At 62.5% G+C, this 1261-nt stretch overlaps 1 protein-coding gene across 1 annotated transcript in view; it reads left to right on the plus strand.

The window, feature by feature from the left end:
• The window catches only part of LOC102034603 (cadherin-related tumor suppressor-like), a gene marked incomplete at its 3' end in the record, with an annotated part of 17390 nt that overhangs the window by 12551 nt on the left and 3578 nt on the right, over positions 1-1261 (plus strand). The window contains exon 4 of the mRNA XM_031065704.1: positions 2-1259. Within this exon, the coding sequence (XP_030921564.1) occupies positions 2-1259 (1258 nt within the window). The remainder of the gene's footprint in view (position 1; positions 1260-1261) is intronic.

Raw genomic sequence — 1261 nt, forward strand, 5'->3', positions numbered from 1 at the left:
GAACGGGAACCTGTGCGTGAACGAGAGGCTGGACCGGGAGGAGATGTGCGGCGACTCGGCGACCTGCTCCGTCAGCTTCGAGGTGCTGGTGCACAACCCGCTGAATGTTTTCCGCGTCGAGGTGTCCATTGAGGATGTGAATGACAATTCTCCGACCTTCAGCAATGCTGCTCTGGAACTTGACATAGGGGAATGGACTCTTCCCGGTGCTCGTTTTCCGCTGGAGATGGCCCAAGATGCTGACTCGGGAAGCAATTCGCTGCTGACTTACCAGCTCAGCAGCAGCCCATCTTTCTCTCTGGTCATGAAGGAGAGCCCTGACGGAAGCAATCTGCCGGAATTAGTGCTGGAGAGAGCGTTGGACAGGGAGAAGGAAAGCTCTTTTGAGCTGGTGCTAGCGGCCGTGGATGCCGGGGATCCAGTTAGATCGGGAACTATCAGGATTCGCATCAATGTGACAGACGCCAACGACAATCCACCCGTGTTCGGGCAGGACCAGTACCGTGCGAGATTGCGCGAAGACGCAGCCCCGGGGTCTAGAGTGTTAAACGTCTCTGCCTCCGACGCCGATATCGGCAACAATGCTCGCATCACTTACGGCTTTGGGAAAATGCCTGTCAAGGCACTTCAGAAGTTCATGCTGGACGCGGAGAGCGGAATGATCACGCTGAAAGAGGCTTTGGACTTCGAGGACATAAGAGGCTACACATTATTGGTGGAGGCGAGGGACGGTGGAGGTCTGGTGGCACAGTGCAAGGTGGTGGTGGAGGTGCTAGACGTGAATGACAACGCACCCGAGATCACCATTCTGTCGCTCTCGAGTCCCGTGCCCGAGGACACGCCAGCGGGCACCGTGGTGGCCGTGCTGAACGTCAACGACCTGGACTCCGGCGAGAACGGTCAGGTGTCGTGCGAGCTGTCGGGAGAGGCGCCGCTGTCGATCGTGGCGTCGTCGGGCGGCTCGTACAAGGTGGTGACATCGGGCGCGCTGGACCGCGAGCAGGCGTCCGAGCAGCGCGTGACGGTGGTGGCCCGGGACCGGGGCAGGCCGGCGCTGTGGAGCAGCAGGGAGCTGGTGCTGGAGGTGTCGGACGTGAACGACAACGCGCCGGTGTTCGAGGAGGCGGCGTACAGCGCGTACGTGGCGGAGAACAACGCGGCGGGCGCGCTGGTGCTGCGCGTGCAGGCGCGGGACGCGGACGCGGGCGCCAACGGGCGCGTGAGCTACTGGCTGGCGGGCGGCAGCGCGGGCGCGGCGGGC

This window comes from Geospiza fortis, unplaced genomic scaffold (genome assembly GCF_000277835.1).
Source record: "Geospiza fortis unplaced genomic scaffold, GeoFor_1.0 scaffold1252, whole genome shotgun sequence".
NCBI classification, from domain to species: Eukaryota; Metazoa; Chordata; class Aves; order Passeriformes; family Thraupidae; genus Geospiza; species Geospiza fortis.